General features: G+C 39.9%; 2 protein-coding genes across 5 annotated transcripts; one reads left to right on the top strand and one right to left on the bottom strand.

Moving 5' to 3' along the window:
- Window positions 1-9,745: 9,745 nt before the first annotated feature.
- LOC104415973 (alternative NAD(P)H-ubiquinone oxidoreductase C1, chloroplastic/mitochondrial) lies at window positions 9,746-14,582 on the bottom strand. 3 transcript variants are annotated; one of them, XM_039298730.1, is made up of 11 exons: window positions 14,447-14,582; window positions 14,033-14,235; window positions 12,956-13,051; window positions 12,637-12,703; window positions 12,328-12,511; window positions 11,763-11,856; window positions 11,442-11,654; window positions 10,886-11,320; window positions 10,683-10,759; window positions 10,221-10,324; window positions 9,746-10,144 (listed from the first exon to the last, which is right to left on the bottom strand). In XM_039298730.1, the coding sequence occupies exons 1-11, from the start codon at window positions 14,493-14,495 to the stop codon at window positions 10,008-10,010; spliced, it is 1,659 nt and encodes a 552-aa protein (XP_039154664.1). In that variant the 5' UTR covers window positions 14,496-14,582; the 3' UTR covers window positions 9,746-10,007. The 3 variants fall into 3 exon arrangements, 1 of the variants encoding a protein (XP_039154664.1); XR_005545140.1 differs by lacking the exon at window positions 9,746-10,144 and having other exon boundaries at window positions 10,441-10,759; XR_005545139.1 differs by lacking the exon at window positions 9,746-10,144 and having other exon boundaries at window positions 10,240-10,324; window positions 10,428-10,759.
- A 1,282-nt stretch (window positions 14,583-15,864) lies between these two features.
- On the top strand, window positions 15,865-26,412 carry LOC104415974 (cyclin-dependent kinase E-1). 2 transcript variants are annotated; one of them, XM_010027422.3, is made up of 16 exons: window positions 15,865-16,558; window positions 16,802-16,912; window positions 17,033-17,136; window positions 17,230-17,272; window positions 17,388-17,486; window positions 18,941-19,010; window positions 19,711-19,805; window positions 19,920-19,953; window positions 20,032-20,116; window positions 20,208-20,285; window positions 21,021-21,068; window positions 21,424-21,456; window positions 21,598-21,703; window positions 25,083-25,292; window positions 25,380-25,449; window positions 25,767-25,875. In XM_010027422.3, the coding sequence occupies exons 1-15, from the start codon at window positions 16,304-16,306 to the stop codon at window positions 25,446-25,448; spliced, it is 1,440 nt and encodes a 479-aa protein (XP_010025724.1). In that variant the 5' UTR covers window positions 15,865-16,303; the 3' UTR covers window position 25,449; window positions 25,767-25,875. The 2 variants fall into 2 exon arrangements, with proteins under 2 accessions (XP_010025724.1, XP_010025723.1); XM_010027421.3 differs by lacking the exon at window positions 25,767-25,875 and adding an exon at window positions 25,965-26,412 and having other exon boundaries at window positions 15,868-16,558.
- Window positions 26,413-27,525: the final 1,113 nt, after the last annotated feature.

The raw sequence follows: 27,525 nt of genomic DNA, 5'->3' as shown, positions 1-27,525 counted from the left end.
GGACCCAAGAAAACATAGGTACCAAGAAAGGATGATTTATTTTGCAGGTAATAAAAGAATAAAGAATGAGAGTTTGGTAAGGAATGTATAATTTTTTATTCTCAATTTGGTTTGAGTACACAATTTAAAATTTCTCATTATACTTGATATTCGTATATCCTTGGTTGACTGAGATTTTATTATGACCGTATTCTATGATGATTTGAAAAAGAATCATGTAATTATTTTTGATATCTTGCTTAGAGACAATTGAGTTTATTTGGTTTGATTTTATGTTCTCAAATTGTGTATTTTTAAAGTAAAAATCTGATTCTACGTGATATCAATTATAAAATATTCCTAGATACTCAAGGATTTTTATTCTCTATGTTTTTATCGTACTATGACTAAGTGAGAATTTATTTTTTAAAATATCATTGTGCATAATATTCTTTTTCTTTGAATACTTTGTTATGATGAATTAAGAAAGAATATTTGATTAAGGAGATTTCACAATTTACTCTAACGTAATGGAAGGATCCAAATTGATGGATACCAAAAGGAAATGAGTTGATTGCAGGAAATTTTATAAGGAAGAACGTATCGTGAATCTACGCAGAGATTTTGGATACGATCTGAAAATATCTCATACGAAGATTGGTAATGATTTTTAATGGTATATTTCAAACATATACCATGGTATGAGAATATTTTTTATCATCCCGCCTTGCAAATTTTACGTGCATTTATCATGATTTTGGATGATTATTTATTATATTGCAAATATCTTTTTTCATAAATATAAGGTTTGCAATTTTGAGCACGTGATAGAAATATCTGTTTTCTTTGCAAAATGCATCAATAATATATATCCGAGATTTGTACTCGCGAAATCTCTTTCGATCTCGAAAGATATTACTGCATATTCATGGATATTCTTGCTATATTCTTAGAAGATATATTATATTTATGTTTGATCCGCAAATCAAATGAAGATATTCGTGTCACGCCCGATCCTCGGACACGCACACATCCTTCTACTCTTGGTCGATTTTATAATGCGATATCCCAGACTATGTATGGCCCATTCCTTTCATTATTTAAGCACGTCACGGAATAGCTAAACTGAACCGATAAAAAATTGGATAGAAAGCGGACATATTTCTCATATTGAAACTTATAACCAAACTTTTATACAAAACACAAATTAAAGAACTTCACAACTTTTACTCTAAACTCTATTCACATCAATTGAAGTTCACAAAAGAAGATGGGATCTCATAAAAATCCGGTCGTACTCAAACCCCTTCGGAATTATCTTCTTCTCCAAAAATCATTTTCCTCAAGTTTGCCTTCGAGTTCTCCTTCTCAAACTCTTCCTCCTCGCCCTCCTCAACGGAGTCCAGAAATGTTTTCCCAACCGGGATGAGACTACGTCGTGATTCTACCTCACTAAGCCCGGGACATTAGTAAACCATTATACTATAGGCTGCTAAACACTGCATTAGGGGCGGATGGCTGCGCGCCGATTGCTGCAGTCGATGATTGCGTCTATTATGTATAGAATCGATACATCCGACAATTAGAACGCATCACTCAACTCAATAAATCACAAGGGTCAGGATTATAAGAAAAGCGAGCTCCGTTATGACATGATAAAATGCAGTATATCCTTTGTGATTTTGTCCTCATGTCAGGTGCATCAAACTCAAGTTATCGTCGTTCAATTGGTAATTACACCCCTCGAGTCGGCCAACTCTATTGGGCGGTCTTAAACGCATTGCCGGCGTCGTCTCCCCGTGAGCACGGCACGTCTCTCAATTAGACGGCTTCCCGAAGGCGCGTAGGTCCAATCTCTGGGCCCGCTACCTAATGCATGGGTAACCCGAAAGGGATTTAGTAACGTCCGGCATAATTGCTCGAGACGGTTCTCTTAACCAACACACGACCACTCAATCTCGGCGGGACCCATGCATTGCACTCAAATGCCTCCATTAAAATAGTGATCCTAGCCTATTTCCTTCATATTAAAAATATTACGAAAATAGTCGTTTGTGGGTGCACGGTCGATTCGAACACTGATACTGTCTTTTTCAAACCCCACTATTTGATATAGTACTAAATATCCATTTTCGGTGTTAAACTTAGGCACGCAGGATTTACGAATAAATATCAAAATCCACAAATTTTGGAATTAAATACCAAGAATCCAATCAGCACTTAATTTGCATAATTTAACACTCAATTGCAGAATTTAACCACGCCATTTACCAATCCATAATTCAGTCTCAATTACCAATCAATTTAGAGTAAATCTCTAAAATATCACAATTTATTTAATTCCATACAACGTGGAGCTCAAATAAATAAACGGACTGCGCCATGACGATCAGCACGAGATTTCGGTCGTCGGCCATCAAAATCTTAATTTCGAAAATAATTATTTAATTTATTAATTTCGAAAATTAAATAATTAATATTAAAAATTCAATTTAGCACAAAATAAAGCCCAATTAAATAAACGGACTTCCTCAGTCATCAGCATAAAATGGGTTCCGGACCATATCAGTTGAATTTTCGGAAAATAATTAATTAATTAATTTAATTCCGAAAAATAATATTTAAATGCCAAAAATCACACAGGCCCGAATCGCCAAATTGAAGCCCAATTAGGGGTCGGAAAATTTAGAGATACTTCATAAATAGTAGACCATGTATCTACTTTATTGCGCCAATCAATTTATCTAAATCACATCACAATTGACTAATAATTGCTAATTTATTCTAATCTAACAACCTAAACATAATTAATTAAAACTAAACCAACCTTAAGCATGATTAGCCAACTAATCCTGGATTAGTGAGATTACTCACCAAATCGCACGCAAATTGGATCAATCCGACGACAGCGACGCGAGGAACGAAACTTCCCAAAGCGACTCGCGGATCCGGGGCCCGGAAACGGCCCAAAGGGCCCGAACCAGCTGGAAACCCATTTCGTGGGTTGCTGGTTGGCTGCGAAACAGGGAAAACAGAGATGGTTAGGGGCGGAGAGGCTTCGGGAGAGCGGGTGGTGCTCCGGGGAGGACCGGTGGAGGTCCGGCGGCTTCAATCGGCGGCCGGACAGGGGCGGAACGGGGCTGGCAGAGGCGATTTCGCTCGGGAGAAGGGGCGTCTGGACGGAGGAGAAGGTAGGCGGCGCACGGGGGTGAGCTGCGGGCGCATGGGCGTGCGCGGGCGTGCGGTGCGGGCGTGCGGTGCGGGCGACGAGCTGCTGACTTCGTGCGCTCGCGACTTCCGCTCGAGCTTTTGCTTTCTGGTTTTGCTTGCTCGAGCGTGCGGAAGAAGGAAGAAGAAGAGAAAAGAGAGAGAGAGAGAGAGAGGATAGACATTGACTAGTCAAAAGAAAAAGAGAGAGAAGGTGGGCGGTGGGAATTCCACACGAGGAGGAGAGGAGAGAGGAGAGAGAAAGAAAAGAGAGAAAAAAAAGAGAGGAAAGAAGAGAGGGAGAGAGAGATTATAAAATAAAAATAACACTTATTCTTATTTTATTTTCTTTCTCTTCCCTTTTTAATCCCTTTCAGATCTTGATTTTTCTAGATAATTCTTTCTTGAAATTTGGTTATTCGATAAATTGGCCAATGAGACAGGATCTAAAAATAAGAATTATGACGCGCCCAAATTCGATTAAATCAAGTTGATTTCGTGGTTAAAAATCGATCGAACGTGATTTTAGCCAAATCCAACAATTAGGTAGCTTTTAGGTTTTACATTGATACATTAAAGCCCCAGCTTTTTCAAATAAGTTAGTTAACTCGTAGTGATCGAACTTGCAGAGAAAAAGAGGCCAGGCGCGTCGACGAAATGCGTTTCAGCTTTATCGAACGGGTCGGAATTTCGGATGTCGCATTCGTGACTTTTTGCAAAAGATTATTATCTATTATACAAGAAGTTGCAGGTGACAATAGAATCTTCCATATGGATTTTGGAAAGCTTGATCGAGAAAATTGAAGATTCTATACTATCTTCTGGAGGTTCAAAAATTATATTCCTTGTGCAAAATTTTTGCTTATTGAGGAAATCCCTTATGCGTCGTACAAAAGGTTGAGTAGTTCTGAATTTTAATAATTGATAATTTTATATATGCTATTCAATTTTTTAATTAAAGAAAGTGCATTATATATTATGTTAATATTATTACAGCTTATTTGTGCAAAAAGTTTGTTAAGTTAATGCGAGTTGAATTCGAGATGAGCTAGAAGAAAATAAATTTCTGCCTCAAATTTCAAAAAGCAAATGATCATGGCGGATGTTGTTGCTACAAGAAAAAATATTTTGTTCAACGTGCAAGTCACAATTAGTGCTATTTGCAAATATTGTCATGATGATAAGGGAGAAAGCGAATCCAAGAGAAAGGAAAGAATCGTAATCATCTCAAAATGCAACAAATTGAGGAGCATTGATCAATTATGGAAAAATTTTTTGGATTGATCGTGATCTTATTATAGATGGAAAGAAAGGTAAATATGTCAGAATTAGTTCTACAAAATCCGGTTGAGTGCATCTTTTATTTCCTTTTGTCATTAACAAATCTTTTATTGATATTATCATTTTATTATGACAAAAGATCAAGTGAATTTTATAATGCATCCGTAATTTTTATTGGATATTTGCTGATATATATTATCGAAGTGAGCTATATTGCATATTTTTAATATTATATTTACTTTATAAAAGCTGATTTTTGAAATTGTGTTTCATGCAAGATATTTGTTATCATTCTCTACGTTGATACTTTTTCCATTATTATATTTTGATTATGACAAAAGGGGGAGAAGATATGAATATGCATATGTATTGATTGGTTGATATTATTTATTGTATACTATTGAGCTGCGATTATTTTTCATATATTATTATCTTTCTATTTGCTATATTCTAATATTCTTTGATTTAAATTAATATTTTTAAAAGTGTGTTTACAAATCTGCATATTCAGAGATTGTTTTGTCATTATCAAAAGGGGAGATTGTTAGGGAAATCCCTTATAATGCTTTGAAGATGACAAAATAAATCAAAGACTAATAACATGTTTAATGGTTAAGTAATGAATATGCGAGATGATAGAACATGTAAAGGATATTGTTAAAGTCTGAAGACGGCTAGAAGACTAAACGTAACACGTGTAAAGTATATTTTGAAGATTTCCAAACACGTGTTAAAGTCGAAATTTTGCCGGACTTTGAGTGTCAAGAGTATGTTACACAGGAAGTTTGCTCACTGACAAATTAGAATGAACGTGAATGAAGAAATAGGAAAGACGGTATATCTTGGTGACAGGAAGACAGACTACATCTTTGACTAAAGGAAGATAGACTACATCTGAAAATGAGCTGTCCATCTTGTGTTCGAGCATTAAAGTAGCTCAGTTCGAAGCATGTATGTTGGACAGATTATAAAGTTATTGCGCTCGGACATTCCCGATTAGTCTATGCATTAGACTTTACATCCAGTTGACAGAACGTAACACAAGCCCCAATCATATAATGGCTAGTGATACGGTTTAGATTCCACGTCAAAATTGATTTGATTGACTCAATCTAATTGATTAACAATTGGATTTTGAAGACAAGAATTTTCTATCGAAGAAGCTCTACTTATGGCCAAGATTTTGTTTGTATGGGCGATCGGAATCAATTTGGGATTCTACTTTTTGTCACTCAACGATTGCAAATCTTCTAGATACAAATCATCCATGAGTAGATTGGAAGACGATCTTCAAGATACTATCCAACGGCTAGTTTGGAAGTGGATAAGTATTTAAGGAGATCGAGACCGATGAACAAGTAAGAGGCAGTGTAAATTTATAATTCAAAAGTAGGCGACACGATGTACACTTGTCTCTTATGAGCTTAACGTTTGTGATTGTGAAAAATACCAAAAGAAGTGACTTAGTGAGATAGTGTGATCTACTACTAAGTATTTGCACTCAAAGTTTTAATCTCTTGTTGATTGGATAGTGGAATCCAGCCAAGAAGGTGTTAGCGTGGGAGAGTGGATGTAGACTAGTGGCAAGACAGCTATAAACATTAAAAGAATCTCTTTATTTTGTTCGTAGTTCTGTTTAGCTGTGTTAAAGTCGATCTTTCAATGCTGCTTTCTTTCTTTATTTCGTTTCAAAGTTCATTATGTCGGACTCGGAGTTTGAAGTAAAAGGTTTTCTTTGTATTTTGCAGAATCTATTTTACTGTTATTATTATTTCCTCTAGGTGTTGTACTGAAATTTCATAATGAATATTTTTACATAGTTCAAACACTACATTGAATATGTAACAAAAATTTAGGAGCTATCTTGAACAAATAAAAAGTTCGAAACTACATTACATATTAAACTAAAAGTTAGATATCACATTACACATTTAATCAAAGTTTAAGAATTATTTGTGTTATTTTCTCTATATCTTTGTAATATAATCCCTGTGAACTTCGCTTCTTGAGACGTATGTCATGCGCTCTCACCATTGCCGTTGGTGCTTCAACTGCGGGCTTAAAGAAAGACACGGAAAAAGAACACGACACAAACGACAAAAAGAAGCAGTGGCTTCGAAACGACTAAAAATATTTTTAAATGCTTTGATTCCAAATACGAAGTCCTAAACGCCGACCTCATATTTTTCGACGTACCTTTCATGCACGCCTAGAAGAGTCTCTCTCTCTCTCTCTCTCTCTCGCTCGCTCGCACGCACGAACACCGTACACACACCCCTTATCCGCCATGAAGGTCCGCTCTCAGAGCATCACGATGATAGGAACGCGCCGCAGCACAGCACAGGTGTCAACTTCAGGAGGGCGGCAGTGATCGTTCCAGCCGTGATTCTTCTTGCCGCGATCCCTCTGAAGCTCCTCGTTGTGAGCTCGCCCGTCCAGCCTCAAGATTATCCTCCGGCACAGTTGATGGAGGACGAGAACGACAGCCCCGAGGACACAGTATTGGGGGCGGCAGTGGCAGCGGTGGCAGTGCCGGTGGTGAGGGAGAAGAAATGCGACGTGTTCATGGGAAATGGGTGTACCGCCCGGACGTGCCGACATACTACACCAACGAGACTTGCTATGCAATAAGCGACCAGCAGAACTGCATGAAGTTTGGGAGGCCCGACATGGAGTTCCTGAAGTGGCGGTGGGAGCCGGACGGGTGCGAGCTCCCACCGTTCAACGCTGCCGAGTTCGCTGGAGATGGCACGGGGAAGTCGATCTTTCGTCAGCGACTCTCGGGAGGAACCACATGCAGTCCCTGCTGTGCCTCTTGTCCAGCGTAAGTGCTCGATCCAGTTACGGTTGACTAGATTATTCTAATCAGCACGAGCTAATCACTTCCTCTATTCAAAACATGAGAAACTACTTGATCGACCTTGTTTATCATGCGGCTATACTCAAACTACGTCGATTTGACCGATTGCTTGCAGTGTTTGAGTCGTGGGCAGAGAACTGCTAAGTCAATATGAGCTGTTAGAATGACCTTTTCTTACTTTTAATGGAAATTTAAGAGCAGAAAATCTTATGCCCACGACTCCCTTTCTCTAATTATTGCTCTAAAACGACGCAAAGCCAGACAGAACAAGGACTTATTATATTTTCGGGAATGTCATAATGAATTTTCATTCTACCACACACCAGCTTGAAAATACTTGCCTAGATGGTGATGAGTGTATTCATATCGATCATAACTTATATATACGAAATTCTGTAGTAAGGTTGACTTTTAAGTTATGTTGTAATTTCATCTTTGATCTTACCGCGTTTCATATGTGTAAAATCATTAGGTAGACCAACCGGAGGAAGCATATCTCTCGGTACGACGGACTACAACTGGCAAGGTGGTACCTCCCCAAGCACAACCTAACCTAGGCACCTTCTGGGCCCCTTTCCTGGTCCGCACCACCGACGCCCGGTGGCCAGACCCTCAACGGCGTCCTCACCCTCCACCTGGACAGGCCCACCCTTCTTGGTCTGCCGAGATTGGCGCCTTCGACTATGTCATCGTCTCAACGGGCCAGTGGTTCTTCCGCCCGCTGGTCTACTACCGGAACGGGCGGCTCCTGGGCTGTTCAGCATGCGGGCAGGATAACGTGACCGAGGTGTCGAGGTTCCAAGCATATCGAACAGTGCTACGCACCACGCTGAAAGCCATCACGGGAAGGAAGGGCTGCAAGGGCGAGTGGCGGTGGCAACGGCGGCACCACGTTCCTCAGGACGTTCTCGCCGGCACACTTCGAGCATGGGGACTGGACCGACGGGGGCTGCCCAAGGACGCGGCCGTTCGGGAGCGACAAGAAGAAGCTGGAGGGCTACGACCTGGAGTTCTACGTGGCGCAGGTAAGGAGTTCCTGGAAGCGGAGAGGCAAGCGAGGGCGGATGGGTCGAATCCGGCTGCTCGACACGACGCGAAAACGCGTGCTCCTGGCCCAACGGGCATCCGAACCGACAGTGCAACTGGCCCAAGGCAACGTGGGCCAGGCCGATTGTGTGCACTGGTGCTTGCCCGGCCCGATCGATACGTGGAACGAGCTCTTGTTTTATGTGATGAAGTCGGACAGAGGTGGGAAGTTCGCTCAAGGAAGCTACAGAACTTGCGCAGCTGATGTTTATGTTTATACGGTATCGTGTGGAATTGGGAAAAAGGCAAGTGCAATTTTTTATCGTTCGAAAAATGGTTTTGGCAATTTTCTGTTTTTCAGCCGAAAATTTTCGGCAAAGCATGGGGAATCGCGATTCCGTTTGGGCCCGTTCCGCTCTTGAACCACGACCCTAAATGACCTAGCATAAACCCGTTATTGCGGGCCTAAACCCATCAAAATGAGTGATAAATTCATTTATTAATTCATATGAGTGTTAAATGAGTTAATTATATTGACAAAATAGGTCATAAATGGGTTTAAATACAATATGAGTGTTAAATAGGTCATAAATAGTTTAGTTAAATAGGTCATAAATAGATTATAAATGTATCATAGCCCAATCTATAATATGACTCTCCTCTTCACTCTCATCCTTCACTTGTTCTTGTGCTCGCTCTTATCTCAATTTTGCTATGAGTTTTCGAATGCTTGGATTAGATATGGAATTGTTTAGCAATATGGATTGGGTTGCGTATAAATCAAGTTAAGTATGAATCACTAGATTATTGTATGGAAATTGATCAAAATGGGTTAAATGGAGTACTGTTTGGGTCGGACAATATATGACCCAATCTAATCCTAAAAATGAGTAGGTCTGAATTTCCTTCTATCTTCACCAGTCGTATGATATGCCATCAACACAACCCAGCTATTGGCTTGCTCAATCGTATCATTCAGGAAACTTGAGCATCGATACATCAATCCCTAATGCCTGACTCGTGGCAGCAATTTCATTCAGTTGCGCAAAACCAAAGGCTACCTTTTTTTGTATTGTCAAAGAACGTTCTCCATGAAGATCATCGCATGGCGTACGCATCTTTCATAACCAAAGTACCATTCTTAATCATACTGCTACAAGTTTTGAACCAATACAAGAAATAGAAATCTTAGTCCTCGCTTCATATTAAATTGCCCCAGCCGATTCTAGTACCAGGTTGAAGCAGGAAGTGTTCGTAGATTCGATGGCCCACTCATTCCTCTCTACCCTCTTCATATGATTCGTTTCTATGTGTTTCTATGCAGCCGACAAAATATCAACAAATTATAGTCCATCCAAACAAACAAAACAGTACACGCATAGAGTGTCGTGAAATATATAACATGATGTTTCATATGATTATGAGGTCTTGAAAACTATAACAGTGATAATTCATCTTCCATAGGAACTTCTAATTACATGTTATCTAGAAGTGGACAATCAGGCTGTAGACCTGCACAACTGGTGAGTTACCATTGTCAAATTCCTTTTCCTCCAAAATGGCCACAAAGCAAGGTAAAAACTGCCAATGATTTAATTAAAAAAAAAAAAAAAAAAAAAAAAGAAAAGTAGAGCTTGGATGAAAAAATGATTTGTTAGCCCGAAAGAACTCTCGTAAGGGTGCTCTGAAGTGATGCGACTGAATCTATGGCAGATTTAGCAAGCCAACTCATTCCCACTTTAATTCGATGCTCATCCGTGGGCAATCTTATCAGATATGCAAATTTTCTCGCTGCAAATGCAGAAATATATGGATTAACATTATTTTTTTTTCAAAGGACCAGTGTGACAGAAGTAAAGAAAAGAACCTGCATGTCCAACTGGACCTTCCAGAGTTAATCCATCAATGAAACTTGGTGAAATTGCAGCATCATTTCTTCCCAGTGTCATCATCTCGCCCAAGTTTTGAAACCTGAAAATTATATTAACAGAAACATGCACCAGTCACATATCCAAAGCTTCTACCAGTATGATCTACAAAAAAAATAAAAGTTGCCACACACTAGTAGAGGTACCACAGAAGGATACTTAATGGTGTTTGTGATGAATAACATTGAAGTGCTTCCTTGTCACTGGGGGATGTCAACATGCAACTGAAGCTAACTTGTTACCTCCACCCAAATTTAATAGAACCATAACAATTGGGGGAAGGAAGGTGAGATAAAGCTACAAGATGCATGCTGATCACAAGCAAGGGCACTGCATTGTGAATAGAGCAGATTGAACCATAAAAAATGTCTGGCACAAAAGGCACAAGTGAAATGAAAGACCTAAAAGGCAGAAGAGGACGGTCATTGATTGCTGCCCACAGATTCCAACCAGTGAAATCCGCTTGCTGAAAAGCAACCTGGTAGGCCACGAAAGAAATGACTAAAATTGGCGAGGAGATAGCAAAACTAAGAAAGGTGCAGATGTTAAAGTTGCACTATAACATCATACTTCAATAGATGAAATGCATTTCTTCCTTGTTTACCTGAGCGGTGGCTGGAAGAATCTTTCCATCTGAATCTCTTAATGCAGAAGAATCACCAAGGGCAAAAATGCGTGGGTGGCCCTTGACACGTAGAGTTTCATCAGTTTCTGCTTGACCACGGGCAGTCAAAGGAAGCTCATGCGGCTTATCCCAAGGTTCTAATTCAGGAAGTGAAGGCTTAGAGCCCACAGTCCATAGGACCAAATCCGCCTCCAGAATTTGACTTTGTAATCCCCTTTGAGCAGGTTGAAGTTCCAATATAAATTTCTCAACATCATCTTCTGCTGCAAAGCCCTTAGCGGGTCCACTCTTTTTCTGCATTTCAGGATCTTCAGAGTTTCCACTCAAATGGAAAGAATCTTCAGCATCGCTGGACTTCCTTATATTGCGTACAAAGTAACCCAGAAGCAACTCGACTTTCCTTGATGAAAGAACCTGGTATGAATAGCAAAAGCTGCACATCATCATCCATCCTCTTTCTTCCAAATAAAGGAAATTAGTTATGCAAAATCATTTACTTTAATAAACTATATCTATAAAATGTCCAGGAGATTACTTTCGTCGCAGCTTCCCTGTTGCCAGGTGGGGCAGTTGGACAGATTGTAGTATCCACATTTATTGCTTTCACTATTCCCCTCTCCTGTAATCGCTCCGATATAGTGGCAGCTAATTCAACTCCTGAGTAGCCACACCCTACAACAGCTACGCGAATTTCAGACCCCTTCCCAAAGTTCCTTCTCTCCAAAGCTTTTAATTTGTTATCAACCTTCTGCAACAGGAATGTAGAGGTGAGAGAATAATAAATGTACCAGATCAGAGTCAGTCAACTTAAAGATGTAATTTATAGCATTACAGACCCCCCTAAAAGTTGCCTTACAAGTGCATCCTCAAGGGTTGAGAATGGCAATGCAGACTCAGCTGCACCAGGTACAACATCAAGCTTCGCTTCAGCCCCCAAAGCAAGAACCAACCTGACTGCCCATGACAAAAAGAGAGAATTAGCATATCCTTATACACATAAAAACCAAATGAGGATCTATCTATCAACTGATGATTCATCAAATCCAAGTTCTACACATAAAAACCAAATGAGGATCTATCTATCAACTGACGATTCATCAAATCCAAGTTCAACTTTAACAAATCCCAAGGAGGCTTGAACTAATCCGATGCTATCCCCCAGCATATTGAAAGAAAGCTCATTTAGTTCACAAAGGCAAGGGACAATCCTAGAGCAACACCTAAGAAAAGACGATCAACACTATCCACATAAAACTGTTTCCTGATTAATCAGGAAAGTTGACAGAAAAAATCTAGCAAGTGTCTGAAGTTATGAAGTACAAACCTGGTAAAGGCTATATATACCCCGGTGCCCGACAAATCTATATTCCTATATGAAAAATTAAGGATGTACTAGACGATATTCAAAGAGAAAACGATACCAGTCATATTCAACAAGGAGGCCACTTTCAAGTTGCACAGTCCCTCCAGAACCAGATCCCGGAGGAGCATTGATTCCCAGATGATCCATTGGACGCAAGAGTTTTACCCTATCTTGGAAAAACTGGACACCAGTGCTCGCAAGAAGATCAGTAAATCGAGGAGCTATTTCCCATTCTTCTACTTCTGCATCAAGACATAAGTCCTCAGAGAGAATCTCCCTCACCCTCCTTCAAATAAACATATCACTGGAACTATCATTATAAACAGCAAAAAACTATTGCAAACTCTGTAGTGTCATATCTTCATACCTCCAGATAAAAGTTCGTATAGCATTGGCTTGAAAACAAACCGCTCAGATTGGTCAACAAGAAGCACCTACCGCATTATCAAAATGACCCAATTTAATAAGAGGGCTCAAGCTGTATAAGTAATTTGAACATTATACGTGGCATCAAATGACAACATACTGGTTTCAACAAAATATACAGACTTCTATAAGACGGTTTGGTATAGTCTAGAGGAGTGATCTTTGTTCAAATATGCAAGTTCTGCTTACGCTTCCATTCCAGCAACAGGGATGTACCAATGAAGAATGCGTACTAACTATACAAGGATCAAAGGAATTACCTGAGGTTTCTTGCTGTCAGGCCAGATAAGTGATTCCAGTCTCAAAGCAGTGTATAAACCCCCAAATCCACCACCTAATATACACACCCTTGGTCTCTGCAAAGAAAGGTTTCTTCTGTAAAACTTAACAATAACTACCTTGGGATTCATGTCCAATAATTTCAAAAGAATACGAGCAACAATAAACATATTCAGGAGTGACGACAGAGAATAAAGCAAACACCTCCACCCAAAAAACCATAGTGATTAGGTTCAACTAAACTCTTCTCAGTTTCATCATTTCTTCTGCTTCTAACCAATCCATGATTAACCTCATTCCCAAGCCACAAGGCTCAAAGTTATAAATTATATCAAAGGCAAAGCCCAACCTTAGACACTGAGCTAGAACGAGACTGACTTTGGGGCAGAGCCCAAGTGGCACATGGAACGGGTGGGAGGTTTTGGAGTGGACTGATCCATTCACAGAAACCCACACCCAAACTGAGGATTTGACCCTAGTTTTTCAGCTTCATGAGGTATGCTTATACCTTGAATGCATTAGCTAAGTACCCGCAACATTCTCTTTCGAGAGATGCTGCTCAAGATGGATGGTCACTGATACTAACAATTCAATAGCGTAGGAATGTCTAAAGATGCCATGTATTTGCACCATCTGTAATTCATGTGAAGATGAAATTTTTTGTTGTTTTCAGCTCCAATAAAAGCTATTTGAAAAGACAATTTTCCCTTCTTTTTTCACCTGGCATCAATGCACAGACCCACAAAAAAAAAAAAAAATGCTCGTTACAAATTAAAGAGGATAAATTGTCTTTACTTTCAACACTCAGCCGCTCCTTCATAGGCATAAACTATATCCAATTTGCCAAACAAAGACAATGTGTTACGATGTGCAGGGCCGCACCAACAGTGACCTGCAACTATGAACTCAACTCAACCTGAATATCCAATTTCAAAGATCACTTTTTTCTCCCGCTCCACGAACTCTAGGATAAAAGAGCAAAGAGCAGCCAATAATGCCAAGGCCAGTACGCCGAAAGACAGCTAAATACCAATCGAGGAGAAAAAAAAAAAACCAACCTTCTTATCAGGCCAGGAGTACGTAGCCGGTGCCTTCTCGCCTTCCAACACCTCCGCGACACCTCCACCGATCCCCACAGCACCAGAAGCAACAAATCTACACCCTTTCCCTCTCGAACTTCTCGAAAACCACAACCCGGTCCCGGGTTTTCGAGAAAAGCCAGGAATTAGCTTCGCCCATCTACTCCCCCCACCAGACACCCCTGCAGAGGCGAGTCGCAAGACAAAATTACCGTATTCCGCGTACCACCCAGAAACGACATTTCGCTTTTCACCACATGTCGAATGAACAGACACTGATGATGCCCGAAAACCGCAATCTTTCACGCTCGGCATTTCCATTCCCGACCGAACTAGTAATGCAAGAAAGGCGGAGGCCATGCGGATGCAAAGAGAATGAGAGAGAGCGCGTACGGTTGAAAGGGAGAAGCGCCACCGAAGAAGCGAGCGCGGCTTGCGCCATTCGAGGAGGGGGAAGAGAGCCGTGCACTCTCGGCGAGCTGATGATGCCCAGGAAAATGGCCGAGACTCTTCCGGAAAAAGATGAAAGCTGAGAGAGAAAGAGACGTGGCCGGCGCTCTATCGTGTGTATTCGGAAATCGTACAGTGGCAAATGGGTCGGGTCGGGTCGGTTCAAATTCGGATAGTTCTCGGATCCGTCTACCTTCTCGATTGGGATTGGGTTTGGGAATGGGACAATCAAATTAATATTAAATTCAACTCCACCTGAGTAAGTGGGAAGGGGAAGTGGATCAATCCACCGCAGCCATTTGGCCCTTTAATAAGGCAAGTCCAATCTGATAGGTTTAAGTGAATGAAACTTGACAGGTATTTTAAATTCATGATATGATTAGTCTTTTAAAATCCTTAATACGATGGAAATCCATCGAACCCTCTTTAATCTTATTTAAGAATGAGAAAGGGAGTCGGATGTATAACATGGTAAAATCCAATTAGGATTTTCGAAGAAGATGCCATTTCGACGAGAACATCACTTAGTATCTATTATTTACTACTAAGAATATTGGGGTATCTAATCCAATCACTCTTCTAGTTTTTTTTCCATGTATTAGTGTCATTATCGACCTAATATAATGCTTTTCACTATTGGTGATATTTTTCAATCTCTCTTACTGCTTCACCAGAGAGTCTTGGTTAGCGAAAGGCCAAAAGAAATTTTCAAGTTATGAATTAGTGATGGAATCATCGGGTGATGCTTGCAAAAATTCCTATTGTAAAGGCTTGGTGTTTCATGAATGAAGTAAAAGTAAAGCACCCATATTGGGAAAAAGAACACAAGACCATATGGTATTCAAGAATTAATGCATAAAATTTTAGTAATTTTATATTATTCAATTTTGATTTTTTTTCTTTTTCCATTAATTCTTTATAGATTGAGATATATGCATCAATAGATTTATTTGTCTAAATAAGTATTTTTTTTCTTTGATAACTAATCATTATGAGTATGTCACTAAGGTGGAAGCTAAACTAAGAGTTCTCTTTCTTTATCATTATATATTTGTAATGCGTAGCATGTCCTGTCTCATTCTCCTATCTTTTCACAAAAGTCAATGACTATTGATAGCTTTTGCCATACTCCAAGAACCTATCAAAGCAACCATAAGCATTATCATCATGAGTAATGCAAGGGATAATAATGAGAATACTTATTCAATGAGTAATTCAAAGAAATATCTCGGATTGAATAGATATATCGATGTGCATTGATAAAATAGCTCAAATTGAGGAGCTATAACAACAATTTCATTAGAGCCTAATAGCTAATTAGGGTAGTAGCAGTCACCTTTACTTAGACTCATATCTACTTCCCACAAATCCAACATTACAGGCAAAATTAACGTTGCCATATAATAATAACAACCATAGTTTCTATCCGAAAGGGAAACAAGGATTTCAACTCCTGAGATTTTAAGTAACTCAATTAGCAGTTCCAACATTAAACCATTATTATTACCCCTTTTATCAGAGCTTTTTGACCTGGTTTAGGAAAATTCCAAGAAGTCAGCCAAATCTTCGACCTTTTCGGGTCTGCAAACCTTGCAAGAAAGCCCAACTCAGCTGGAGGCTGGAGATGAACATTTCCATGGCGGATTCCTGCCAAGATTCAATTTTGATGACGCAGAGCGCGAACCACCACCTTCCCACCGCCTAATTACTCCCTTTCCCTCTCTCTCTCTCTCTAGGAATTTCGGTCTTCTTCGAAGGGGCAGTCGCACTGTATTGGGGAAAATCTCTCCAGTGGCGAGGATGGGAGACGGGAGCCTCGGCTCCGGCGGCAGGGGCAACAGCGGCGGCGGCGGCGGCGGCGGCGGCGGCAGCCGGCCGGAGTGGCTGCAGCAGTACGATCTGATCGGCAAGATCGGCGAGGGCACCTACGGCCTCGTTTTCCTCGCGCGAATCAAGCCTCCATCCACCAATCGCGGCAAGTACATCGCCATCAAGAAGTTCAAGCAGTCCAAAGACGGCGACGGCGTCTCGCCCACCGCCATCCGCGAAATCATGGTCGACCCTTTTCACCCTTTTTCGCTTCCATTTGAAGCGCATGCTTGTTCAGGAGAGATTGATTTTCCCCACCTGTGTAGATTATTTGGGAGTGATTAGCTGAAATTATGGGTGTATGTTGCTTGGAATGTTTGGGGGAGTTGGAAAGTTAATATAGTTAATCAGAGCTGCCGCATTCGGTTGGCCTTTAATCATGATGATCTTGTTAGTAACTCATGGCAATTTCCATTTAAAATGGCGCAGCTGCTTCGCGAAATCTCGCATGAGAATGTTGTGAAGCTCGTGAACGTTCACATTAATCCCGTGGACATGTCGTTGTATCTGGCTTTTGATTACGCAGATCATGATCTTTATGTAAGTAATGGTCCCCTTCTGTATGCCATAGCTTGCATCTGATGCTTCAAAATATTGATTTGGCTTCGATGTATCAAGTCTTTTGTTGAACAATTTTATATGTTGATATCGATTTGGTAGGAAATTATCAGACATCACAGAGACAAGGTTAACCAGGCCATCAATCCCTACACAGTTAAGTCATTGCTTTGGCAGCTGCTTAATGGACTGAATTATCTCCACAGGTATGTGAGTTTATGTGAACAGTGCTTGTGCAACCAGTATTTTCTTGGGATATGCTGAATATTGACGGTTGCATGAATGGATCTTTGCTCTAGTAATTGGATCATACATCGAGATCTGAAGCCATCAAATATTCTGGTATGTTCATTATTGATTCTATTATTCTTCGACAGCATTATGGGATCATGCGATCGTAGAATGTAAAGTTAATTCCGTTCGTGTACGACACCTAAATATGTCTATTTGACCAAAGGTCATGGGTGAAGGAGAGGAGCAAGGCGTCGTGAAAATTGCAGACTTTGGACTTGCCAGGGTCTACCAAGCTCCTTTGAAGCCACTATCTGATAATGGGGTTAGTTAATTCTTCTACCTTCTTCATTCTGCATAGTCTTAAGAACTAGGAATAGCTGAAGTTGGACTATGACTGAGTAAAGAATCAGCCATCTATTTTAAAGTCTCTACCTTCTAAGGAGCTGTAATATCATGCTTTGTCTATTCTGCTCTCATTACACAAATAACGGGAGACGAGCCCATTCTTGTGCTGCTTTTTTCTTTTCCTTCTTGTTCATATTGCCTTTGACCTGGAAGGCACGGTTGGTAATGAGCCGGCAGTGACACAGCCACCTGATCCCCTGTTAATATGTTGACTTGGCTTAAGAACTATCCTAAGCTAGTATCTTCTGCTGGATGAAACTGTTATTGCTGATTCTTTCATTAAGAAAAGGTAGGGTAAGTCAACAAGTTACGTCACTGTTTCAAATTTTCTCATTTTCTCAAGGGCACATCTTGAAAACACTTCTTGTAAACATGTCTAGGTATATATATTTACCAAATTTTATGCTTATAGGAAGATTTGGAAGTGAGATTAATTTATAACATGCCTGCTATTGGTTTCCTGGCCTACTAATTTATCAAGTGTAAACCTTGAATGTCTCCTTTGGCTTTGTCTGTGATCACTTGGTACAGGATATCAGTAGATGATACATGTTTCTTTGTATATCAGTGACACTTAGTATATGGGCAATAGTTGTTAGAGAATACGTGAATTGCAGAACTTCTGGTGCAGTGACATTAGGCGTCTACACAAACAAGGGATACGGAATAATCGAATTAGTCTACAGCACGACTCTTGATCATGTTAAAACATTGGATTGGTCTACTCCCTGACTCTCGATCACATTACATTAGAACCGTGCATTTATGGTCAAGTTTGAGGCTATCTTTTCCTTTTTCATTTTTTTTTTTGGTTCTTCTTTTGGATTACATAATAATGTAGATAAAAACCATTATCACCTTCAGCAACTATCATGATTTGAGTATATATTAAAATCACCCCTCCTTTTGGAATATAAATGCAGGCAAAATGTGACCAAGCATGAATAACAAAGTTTTCTCAACTATATACACGGTCAATCCTGTTAGTCGTCTAATGGATCAAGTATATTTGGTCCCTTGCTCTTGTTTGTGTAGATAAGAACGATTCATGAGATTTCACCTGTATGTTGGGTCTATAGAGGAAAAGTTGGTAGTAGTTGTACAAATTTTCTGGTCATGCATTATGCAGGGGATTGGTTTATTATTGACTACTTTGCAATTCTGTTTGGTACTTTTTTTGTGTCCTGGGTTCTACTGACTTCTCATTATTTCATTGATTTTTTCTTTTTTTTTGCTTACCTAAATTTAATGACATTTTCCCCTTTTCTCATTGAATAACCTTTTTGTTGTGGGTATCTTCGTGTCTCACTGGCCTTTTCTCTCTTGAGGTTATGCTTTCTTTAGTTGAGATAAACTCCTTTTTCCTTTCAGGTTGTGGTAACTATCTGGTATCGGGCACCAGAATTGCTGCTTGGTGCAAAGCATTATACAAGCGCTGTTGGTATCCTTTGACACTGACAAAGAAACTTGGTTTCCTGTGTCTCAAATAGTATATTTCATTTATTTGTTCTGCGTGATGAGTTATTTAGCTGTGCTAATTAACTGTGGCATGACAAGTGAGAATTTAATGGAGAATAAATAATGTGGCAGTGAATTTGGAGTTGGTGACTGCGACAATGCAATTTTTAGAGTTTGAAAGAGCCCCATTTAATAAAATTCTGCAGCAATAATTAGGGAAAAAAACTGTCACAATAGTAGGTCGGGCTCCTTAGTGAGCCTGAGAATTGAGATATTTCTACTTTTCTTGAACTGGTACTTTCCTTAACCTTTGAACGCCTTCTATGACAAACTATACTGAAGCCTGGGCTTGCATGGTTCTGACACTGATTAATGCACTGAAAATCAGAAAAGTACATCTTGACTGACTGATGCCAGCAATCGAGGTTGAGAAATGAAGTGCTTTCAGAAAAATTGCATCACTACCAACATTGATGTTAATGAAGGCTTCTGTTAGTTCTTAAGACTAGCCTTAGATAACCAATGATCTCTGCCCTGTCTTTATAACAGCTTGTGTAATTTCAGCCAGTTATACTTATTTGATTCATGTACAGCATCTAGAATAGATAATTGTGGACTGTGCGGTTGTTTTATGTTACTTAATGCGACTGGAAATGTTTCCCCCTCCTTAATGCTGCCACCAGATATGTGGGCCGTCGGATGCATTTTTGCTGAGCTTTTGACATTGAAGCCATTGTTTCAAGGTCAAGAAGTGAAAGCCAATCCTAATCCTTTCCAAGTAAGTTGTTGATGTGTGCAATACTGTAGCTTTCTTTTCTTTCTTGAGGCAATATAGATTGTGGGTGCAATTGATCACTGTACTCGACTCTAACTCAGGTTCTCTATTTTGCAGCTTGATCAACTTGACAAGATTTTCAAGGTCTTGGGTAATGTGGCAGTGTTCTCTCTTTTCTGCCATCTTCAATCTGTTCATGTGCTTTAAATGGGTAATTTGATTGTGCCAGGTCATCCGACGCAGGAGAAATGGCCTATGCTTGTGAATCTGCCTCATTGGCAATCAGATGTGCAACATATTCAGAGACACAAGTAGTAAGTACCTTTTCCATTTGTATCTGCATCCAAAATTGAGTTAGTTCTGTTTTTCGAAGAAATGACACGTGAAATATTGTGCTACTGACAGTGATGACAATGCGCTTGGTAATGTTGTACGTCTCTCTAGCAAAAACCCTACATTTGACCTCCTGTCAAAGATGCTAGAGTATGTGCTTCCGTTCAGAACTTTTGAAATCGTGCAATTTGTTATTTCTTTACTATTTTATGATGTCTATTTGTACTTATTGACATTACATCTTGGTTGTTTGATGTCGTCGCTCAAATTTGATTGGAATCTGTTTCTCCGGTCACATATCTGTGAGTTGTAGATACACAAGAAATTTCACTCTATTTGCAATAACTCTATAAATACCGTGTCAATCACAGAAAAAAAGGTTGAGAAAACCTAGAAGTCTGAATATTGGCTGCCTCATCCCCGGGAGTTGCCTTTGATATTTGCAACATTGCCTGCGTTCAGATTTTTTATGCCTCTGTGTGTATATGCACCCATAATGCGTGTGTCTGCATGAGCACACCCACATGTTTGTGGGTATGCATATGTATGAACAAGACATTGGCCACATGCTTGCCTGCCTGCATGCATGCGTGTGCATGTGAAGTGCTCAAGTATCATTTGGTCTCTCAAGCAGTTAAGAGGGGCAGAAACTCTTGAGATTTTTATTGGTGCAGTCACTTTACGTATTGGGTATCATGGAGCTTAAAGCACCATTTACCTGTAACTTAGCTTGGTTTGCAAACTAATGTTGGTCTTCTATAATTCACTGCCTGCAGTTAACTAATTTGCTGTTGTCTCGATATAGTATGTTGACTTAATATTGTCATAGTGGATTTCTCTGGTTTGCATATTGCCTATTGCTACTTAGCTTTTTTCTATGTGCAGGTATGATCCTCAAAAGCGTATAACAGCAGCTCAAGCCTTGGAACATGAGTATGACTTTTCTCATCATATTATTTCTTCTTGCTTTTGTTTTTATAGACAGTGCAGCACGAGAATTAAAGGGATTTAATCTGGTTATTATTGATGCTTTAACCAAAGCAATTCTTTAGCTTCCACAAACATGTCTATTAAGAACAGGAATGGTCATGTGGTGGTAGTACCTCATTCGTTCTGTTCAACCTCTGCCTATGAGGAACAAAACTAAGATCTCTATTGTGGCCAAAAAAAGAAAAAACAAAAAAACAAAGATCTCTATAAAGAACAAGGTTCTCCATGTAATGTGCGTTGTAGTCAGCAGTTTATATTCCTTCATCAGTTTCTAAGATTAACATCGGTTGTCTTGCAGATATTTTCGTATGGAACCTCTTCCTGGGCGCAAGTAAGGCTTTCTTCCTCGCCATCATATATCTGTTCCTTCGTCTTCTTTAACTTTTAATGCCTTTCATCTTATTAACTGATGAAATGTGATTATGCTTATACTTCCTCACCAAGGCACCTCGTGCTTTTTGTCCTTGCTCAGTGCACTTGTACCCAGCTCACCTGGAGATAAAGTGAATTATCCTACTCGTCCTGTAGATACAACTACAGATATTGAGGGGACAACTAGTCTTCAACCTTCACAATCGGTATGGCTATGATAATCTAAATTTTACTAGTTGACCTATAATTCTGCATAATTCTTTTGATTTCTTCCTGTGAACTGTCTATATGGATACTAATTCATCTTAGTAGTTCTCCTCCTTGTCTTCATTGAACTCTTTTAACATCTGACTTTTGCAATATTAGAGCTATCAACTATTGATGGTTATTCAGTCTTAAGTAGTTATAGTTAATCATTCAATGCTTAATTCCTCCTCTTTTTGTTATGATTGACACAATTTTTTCTAGTATCACTATTCTTAGAACTAAATAAGTTTAATAGTGTGAGGAAAAACTAATTTGTTTTATTCAATAAAGTTTAATATATATACATCAAAATAAGCCCTAAAGGTCCTAAAGACCACTTGACCCTTCATATTTCTAGCACTCCCCTTTAAGCTGGAACATAGATATTAATCATGCCTAGCTTGTTACGGATATGTCCTATCCTCCCATTACCCAAAAATTTTGTTTAAAATGTTGGCAAGTTGTTTGCCTATTTGAATATGACTAGGAAGGATCACTCCATTCTGCAACTTCTCTTAAATAAAATGACGGTCGACTTCAATGTGTTTTGTTCTCTCATGAAACATGTTGGAAGTTATACACACCACAGCTTTATTATCGCACCATAGAGTTATGGGTATTGAATCGTTAAAGCCTAACTTAGTCAATAATTGTCGAATCTACACTAATTCACATGGCTGCCATGGCTCTATATTCTGACTTAGCACTGGAGTGAGCAACAACACTCTGTTTCTTACTCTTTCATGATACCGAATTTCCTCCCATCAGAGAATCCTTCAACCCTCTTATGACCATGGTTTGGTTAGACAATTCCTTTTCCTTGAAGCCTTCTTCAAGTACCTCGATATGTGAATAATTGATGTACGAGGGGAAGACAACAACTGGCTTACCACACTAACTGGAAAAGCAATGTCCGGTCGAGTAACTTTGAGATAATTCAGCTTATCTACTAGTCTTCTATAACTCTCAAGATTATTAAGAATCTCTCCTCCCTCAGTAACTAGTTTAACCCCTTGTTCCATAGGTAAATCGAAGGACTTTGTTCCCAGCACACCTGTCTCAGCACACCTGTCTCAGTGAGCAAATCCATGACATTTTTGTTGCGACAAAACAATACCTATTTGTGACTGCACCACCTCAATTCCTAGGAAATATTTCACTTTTCCTAAGTCCTTAGTATGAAAGTGTTGTTGAAAATAGGTCTTAAGTTTAGCCATACCAATTAAGTCATCTCCTGTGATGATAATATCATCAACATACACAATGAAGAATAGTTTGCTTCCCTATGATTGTTTATAAAAGAAAGAATGATCATTTCCACATCTGGACAACCTAAAAGAAAATAGAAACTCAGAAAATCTTCAAAACCATGCCCGTGGGGATTGCTTCAAACCATATAAAGATTTTTTTAATTTGCAAATCAGTCCGCCAAACTTCCCTAAGCAACAAACCTCGGAGGTTGCCCCATGTAAACTTTTTTATGAAGAGTACTATGCGAGAAAGCATTCTTGACATTAAGTTGAAACAAAGCCCAATTATATGTGGCAGTAAGAGAGATCAAATTACAAACAAAAGCAAGTTTGGCAACAGGAGAAAAAATGTCTAGATAGTCAACCCCAACACCTAAGCATATCTTTCAACAACAAATCTTGTTTATAAATGAGCAAGAGAACTGTTGGGATTGATTTTTACAGCATGTACCCATTGACAACCAATATTAGTTTTGCCTATAGGAAGTAATACTAGATCCCAAGTTTGAATAATCTCGACAGTTAATTCTTATTACATTTCTGTCTTCCAGCCAGAACTTTGTAATGCCTTAACTACAGACTTAGGGACATGATATTGTTCAACAAACGTTAAAAAAGCCCAAAAAGTAGGAGACATAGGAGAATGTGAAACAAACTTTGCAATAGAATGTTGAGTACAAGTATGTGTACCTTTGTGATGAGCAATAGGAAGATCAAAATCAGATACAAGAGGAGGGTTAGCTAATGGTGGATTTGGAGCAAAAGATGACATAGTAGTGATGAGAGGAGCAAGGGGAGCAGTAGCTACTCAAGGATGTCTAGTATAAACTTGGAGGGGAGGTGGTTTCTATGTACATATTGGTGAAACAGTTGGAATAGTTGATCGAATGATGGTGTACAAGTCTTCATCCAATTCAGACATAGTAATTGAAACATATGATAAGGAGTGGATTAAAAAAAAATGACATATCAGCTGTCATGAAATATGTTCTCAAATGGAGAAACGATATCCCTTTTGAGTATGGGAATAACCCATAAACATAAAGCTGATAGCCTTGGGATCAAGTTTTGATACTCTAGGTCGATGATCATGAATAAAATATACAACCAAAATTACAAGGTGGTAGGACAAATAGTGAATCATTAGGAAACAAAGTAGAAAATGGAATACCACCTTGCAAAATAGAAGAAGGCATGCGATTAATGAGATAGCACGCAGTTAAAACAACATCAGAACAAAGATTTTGGGGACCTTCATCTCAAATAACATGGATCTAGTAACTTTCAACAAATGTCTATTCTTCTTTTTAGCAACACCATTCTATCGTGGCGTATTAGGACAGGAAGATTCATAGATCATACTGTGTTGAGTCATAAAAATCAAAAAAGGCGCGGAAAAGTACTCCTTAGTGTTATAAAAAAAAATTAATATATATACATCAAAATAAGCCCTCAAGGTCCTAAAGAACACTTTACCTTTAATACTTCTAACAAACAGAATCACTCTGTACTCATATGTGGTTCTGCATTATTAAAGAGCTGAGAATACCAAAAATTCATTGTTGTAATATAAGGATTGATTAGTGCTATCATCCTTTTAAGAACAAAAACAAAATATCAAGGATGTAATAGTTTGTTTTTGAGATTAATGTGATCCGCTTCTCTTAGGTTGTAATGGTTTGACTATGATTACAAAGTATATCAAACAAAGTGCTGGTCTTTTCTGGATCCAGTGACCTTCAGATGGTCATGGGCCATCCCTGTTCATCACTTATTCATACCTCTCGGCAGACTTGTTTTGGAGTTAGTCTTGCACTTTTTGTGACTACATGAGTCTTTCTCCCCATTGAATGGCAAACTTGATTTTGGCACTTTTGGGAGATACTTTGCTGTTCGGTCAAAGCAATATCATTCCACATGTATTTGAGTTTTAACCAGTAGCGGCTGTATCCAGTGTTCTCCTTCATGGTAAGGAAAAGCAAGATAAAGAATTCTTGTGATTTCCAAATTCGCTGGATGTATGTGTGCATGTCTGTTCAACTGATATGGAACTGCGCAAGTGACCTCATACTCTGATTTTGTCCACTAGGCATCATCTGGAAATGCTGTTCCTGGAAATATGCCCGGTCCTCATGTTGTGACAAATAGACCCATGCCTCGTCCTATGCATATGGTCGGTATGCAAAGGGTGCCACCTTCAGGAATGGCCGGTTACAATCTAAATCCTAGTGGCATGGGTGGTGGAATGAATCCTAGTGGCATCCCCATGCAGCGGGGAGTTGCGAACCAGGCCCAACAGGTTCATTTTTTCGAGTTGATCTTAGATGGTTGCTCAGGAGTTGCTTGTTAAGTTTTATCTGATTCATGTGGTTACTTTTGAAAGCAGTCTCGAAGGAAGGACCCAGGAATGGGAATGGGTGGATACCCTCCGCAACAGAAACAAAGGCGCTTCTAAGGTTGGCCCATTTTTATGCATTCTTTCCTAATGCTAGAAAGTATTCTTGCTTTTGTTTGAGAGATTGGACTTCAAACCAGGGATTATTTTGGCACTTTCATGAGCCACAATCATCCTCTTGTTGCTCGAATAGCTGGGGAAGAGAGAGAGAAGGAGGGGGAAGCTGCACTCTTTCTTTTGCTTGCATTGTAAATGTTGTGAAGAAATAGCTGATCACTTCTGTTTAACTTTGTTCTGCTAGGGTTAGTCAATTTTTACTTGGTCTTTAATCCCTTATCACAAAAGTCTTTAGTCACTCATTTTCTTTTATTAAACTAGGGATCTAATTTACTGCAAGAAATTTCGAGATTTTTTGGAGAATAATTTTGCTCTGTTTGCTTGCACCGTAAATGTTGTGAAGAAATAGCTGATCACTTCTGTTTAACTTTGTTCTGCTGGGGTTAGTCGATTTTTTACTTGGCCTTTAATCCCTTATCACAAAAGTCTTTTGTCACTCATTTTCTTTTATTGAACTAGGGATCTAATTTACTGCGAGAAATTTCGAGACCTTTCAGAAATTATGTTTGCTCTAGTGATACTGGCTGCAGCATCATGCTTGCTTTGGTGACACGATGCAAAGAACTAGACTGCATCTTAAGGAAGGAAAGGCAACTATCGACTTCATTAATGGGCTCATCCTCTGGGGGCGTAGAGGCTTCATCGGCATTGGTGCCGACTATGGCAGGATGGAATAATCAACGGCCGTTCTGCTAAATGCATTGGAAGTTGCTGCAGATTCACAGTGATAGATATCAATGGAGAATTGGATTCCAGCATCATAGCACTCGCAATCTTTAGGGATCTGCCTCAATTTTTTGCTGAGGTTATAACTCGCTCTTTCAGAAATGTCATCGATTATTGATGGGCATGTCCATCAATCCGACACGTTTCCCTAATGTACATCAATTCTGCCTTTCCCTCTCTATTTCTGTCTTGCTTAGATGATAAATTTGGACTTCAGGAGTAGGAATAGTTATGAATATCTCTCCTGCTCTTTTAAGAACAAAATGGGCAGGCGGCAATCGGCACACAGAACTCATCCTAGTTAAATCCGAAGAAGATTCGCCAAACGTGATGAGCCGGTCAACAAGGCTAATGATGAGATCTATCGACCGAGCTCGCTCCTTTTTTAATTCTCCCATCTTGCTGCACTTGCCTACTCTTCACTCCATTCCTACCATTGCTAACCAAATCATGACTTACACAGCAAGCTGGACCGCCCCTCTCTTGTACTGAAACCTTTCATTTCCTAGATTTCTTGGGGCAAGCACGTATAATGGGAATGGAAAAAGCATGATCCGATCCAGTCGGGCAATTTTTTTCTCTATTCGGTTACTGGGCTATTTTTTATCACATATCACACGGTGAGGGATCAAAGGGGCTAGCCGCGGCTTTTCTTAGGCTCCATCCTTCCCCTTCGTTTTGATTTGTGAAAAATTTATAATTTGAAAAGCTTGTTTTTGTAATCTTTGGCCCTGTTTGGTAACCATCCAAACAGGGCCAAATTCTGATTCTTTGTTCTCGGAATCAGTTTCGGCCTAGAATTGCGTTTGGTAAAATTTTTGTTTCCGGGAACAGATTGGGAATAGAATCAAGAACAAAAAAAAAAAAAAAAAAAAAATTGATTCTTGTTCCGAGAACGAATTTGAGAATCAAAATCAAGAAATTTTCTTTTCCTTCGGCCATCTCGCGATCGCGATCCACCACCGTCTGTCGTCGCGATTCTTGCCGTCCGTCGGTCCGGGCGAGCTCGCCGGAGGCAAGCCCAACCACTGGTGAGGCTCGGCCTCCCCAAATCTGGCGAGGCTGAGCCTCGCCGGTGGCCAGGCGGGCCTCGCCGGGGCTGGGTAGAGGCTGGGCAAGCCTCGTGACGCCCAGCCCCACCGGTGGCCAGGCGAGGCTCGCCCGGCCGTCGGTGGCTGCAGGCCTCGCCCAACCCCGACGAGGTTGGCCTGGCCACCGGCGAGGCTAGGCAAGCCTCGCCCAGTTGCCGGCGAGGCTCGGCCGACGAGGGTCGGCCTTGCCGAGGGCCGGCCTT

The sequence above is a fragment of the Eucalyptus grandis genome, chromosome 8 (genome assembly GCF_016545825.1).
Source record: "Eucalyptus grandis isolate ANBG69807.140 chromosome 8, ASM1654582v1, whole genome shotgun sequence".
In the NCBI taxonomy this organism is placed as follows: Eukaryota; Viridiplantae; Streptophyta; class Magnoliopsida; order Myrtales; family Myrtaceae; genus Eucalyptus; species Eucalyptus grandis.
This window is presented reverse-complemented; position numbering and strand designations above follow the sequence as displayed.

Coding starts and splice junctions, on each gene's coding strand:
- LOC104415973 (XM_039298730.1), bottom strand. CDS start 14,495: ATGGCGCAAGCCGCGCTCGCTTCTTCGGTGGCGCTTCTCCCTTTCAAC. Junction 12,512..12,636: donor ATACGAACTTTTATCTGGAG/GTATGAAGATAT, acceptor GTCTTGATGCAG/AAGTAGAAGAATGGGAAATA. Junction 10,760..10,885: donor TTCTTCCAGCCACCGCTCAG/GTAAACAAGGAA, acceptor GTGGCCTACCAG/GTTGCTTTTCAGCAAGCGGA.
- LOC104415974 (XM_010027421.3), top strand. CDS start 16,304: ATGGGAGACGGGAGCCTCGGCTCCGGCGGCAGGGGCAACAGCGGCGGC. Junction 16,559..16,801: donor CCGCCATCCGCGAAATCATG/GTCGACCCTTTT, acceptor AAAATGGCGCAG/CTGCTTCGCGAAATCTCGCA. Junction 20,117..20,207: donor CATATTCAGAGACACAAGTA/GTAAGTACCTTT, acceptor TGCTACTGACAG/TGATGACAATGCGCTTGGTA.